This window comes from Egretta garzetta, unplaced genomic scaffold, assembly GCF_000687185.1.
Source record: "Egretta garzetta isolate BGI_Z169 unplaced genomic scaffold, ASM68718v1 scaffold215, whole genome shotgun sequence".
In the NCBI taxonomy this organism is placed as follows: domain Eukaryota; kingdom Metazoa; phylum Chordata; class Aves; order Pelecaniformes; family Ardeidae; genus Egretta; species Egretta garzetta.
In genome coordinates this window covers 3,822,594-3,824,935 of record NW_009259719.1, presented here as the reverse complement: position 1 = coordinate 3,824,935, position 2,342 = coordinate 3,822,594, and the positions used below count along the sequence as shown (strand labels likewise).

The window sequence follows — 2,342 nt, the reverse complement described above, 5'->3', positions numbered from 1 at the left end:
TATTCCAAACATATACAGTGTAAATATTAAATTAAACTATGTGACAGTCAACTTGTTTTAATAATCTTGTATTTTAATTTTCACCTAACTTTAATAAAATTAATATTCTAAAATATTATCAATTAAAGCAAATGGGTTACATATTTACAAAAATATTTTTGTTTAATTTTTTTTGTAAACAAATATTGACATTTACAAAATCAAAACAGTATTGGGCTTATGGAGTTTTTTTCACCCCGGGTGAAGGAGAAAAGGTTCGATGCTAGCATGCTCAATTAATGTACTCTAGAACACCATGTTATTAGGACAGTTATTTGCCCTTTCTGAAACACAGGACTCTAAGAAGAATAAAATTCTAAAAGAACAATATGGAATTACTAAACATTTTGGAAGTAAAACATTTTTGGATTTTGTTTTATCTTGCCTAGTTAAAAATGCATCTCTATTCATTTTAAGCTATATCTGTTATTTGAAAGTTTCAACAGATACTTTCAAAATCAATTTAGAACTATTGGTTTACAAGTTGCCAAAGGGAACTGCTGCACAGATTTTTCAATACTAATGATTAATCCATCTTCTCTAAATAAACAAAAAATTATTCCAAAAAGTGCATACTTCTGAAATCACTAGTAAACACTAGTAGTCACTAAGTAGGAAATTTTTCACTGATTTTCTGCTGAAAATGTTGACTTATGAAACGCTGAAAATAGCTGCAAAACTTCTAAACAAAGATAGGGAAGGAAAATATAAAATACCAGACAAACAGCCAAAATGCTTAAATTGTTTCAGGGGTGGAAATAAATACCAGAGCTATTAGTTTCAATTCAAAGAACACATCACTTGCTTCTTATTTCTTTGGAATATTTATTTTATCTTGAAATATCAACACAGTAACATTATAAAACTGAAGGTGAAAAAAGAGGTGACTAACCTGATCTGGAGAGGGTCTGTGGTTGGAGTGTTGTGGCCTCCCAGGAGATCGATGATGGTGGTGGTGGTGATGGTGGTGGTAGTGGTGATGGTCATCATCATAGTTATCTGCCATCAGTTTCATTCTGTTTTGTGTCTGTTTAAGATGTAAAGCGAGACAATTCTAGTACATGCTGGGACATATTACTCTAACAGTGTTTTAGGAAGATCTTAGCTCTTTTTTTTTCCTCCCCTCTTGTTTTTTTTGTTTGGTTGGTTTTTGTTTTTTTTTTTTTGTAGCTGCAATGATCTAACAATAGAAGTCCAGACTGCTGGCTCACAGAGAAAAGGAAACAGAAATAGAAAAAGATAACGAAGTATGTGAGCACATCATCTGTCTCAGTTTTCACATGAGTAGAATTGCAAAAAGAAGTCAGAAAAGGGTATGATCAAGGATGCTGTGTTTGAAGGGTGTCAACAAAGACATCAAACTTTTCTAAATGTACTGGTTTAGAACAGTTTCCTATTTTTTCCAGTCTATTATTATGTCTTGCCAATTAACTCGTAAAATGTCACTGAAAGGAATATTAAGTGTATTTCAAATATTTGCAGTTAGCTACTGTCAACAGCGATCACGAATAGTTATGCTAAAAGCTCTATTCTGGCTTAATTATTTTAATTGCATACCAGGATCACCTAAAAGAATCTGAAAACTGATACAGACACAGGCACTTAGAGAAATAAGTGATTATGGAACTTGACACATGTTGCTGAATGAAAGTCCTAGATATGGATCTTGAAAAAAAAAAAAAAAAATCAACACTTCAGCTACTGCAGTGTACAGGTAATAAAATCTGTGTCACCAGAGATAAAAGATACATCGCTGCTCTTTATCACTATTAGAATTATTCCATACCTTGAAATAGACAGACTGGAATAATTCAAACCTTGGTCAAAATACCAAAAAATCTTACTATCAATTGCCCAATACCAGTGGATACAGTACTTACTTTTTTCTGTTAGTAGGACTGAAGGCTGTCTCTGACAAACGTGTTAATCTGTGATCAAGCTTTACTCATTTTTTCACTAACAAAGCCCAGGAGAAAATGCTGTCAACTCTCAAAGTCCTCTTCCAAAATTAGAAGAATCAATTACACACATATACAGTTAATATCATGCAGATGACTGAAGGAAAGATAGCAGTCTTCTTCAAAAATCTCACCTGAACCCTATAGGAGAAAGGTTATTCTTCATGGATCATTACCCTCTTGGTGCCAATTCTCTACGTGGACATCATTAGAGTTGGTCAAGCACAAACAAGTGTACTTTGCACATAGAGACTTTTGGTGAACAGTTAAGATAAAAGAATGAAATCAATTGCAAAAAGCCACAGTTTGGTTCTAGCCATGCTCCGAGGTAGCAGGATTCCTGCT

General features: G+C 33.3%; 1 protein-coding gene across 1 annotated transcript in view; it reads right to left on the bottom strand.

Annotated features, from left to right (window-relative positions):
- Positions 1-310: 310 nt before the first annotated feature.
- The window catches only part of ERC2 (ELKS/RAB6-interacting/CAST family member 2), a 362,739-nt gene continuing 360,707 nt past the window's right edge, over positions 311-2,342 (bottom strand). Inside the window, exons 19-20 of the mRNA XM_035894657.1 lie at positions 932-1,066; positions 311-355 (exon numbers count right to left, since the gene is read on the bottom strand). Coding sequence (XP_035750550.1) covers positions 311-355; positions 932-1,066 — 180 coding nt within the window. The remainder of the gene's footprint in view (positions 356-931; positions 1,067-2,342) is intronic.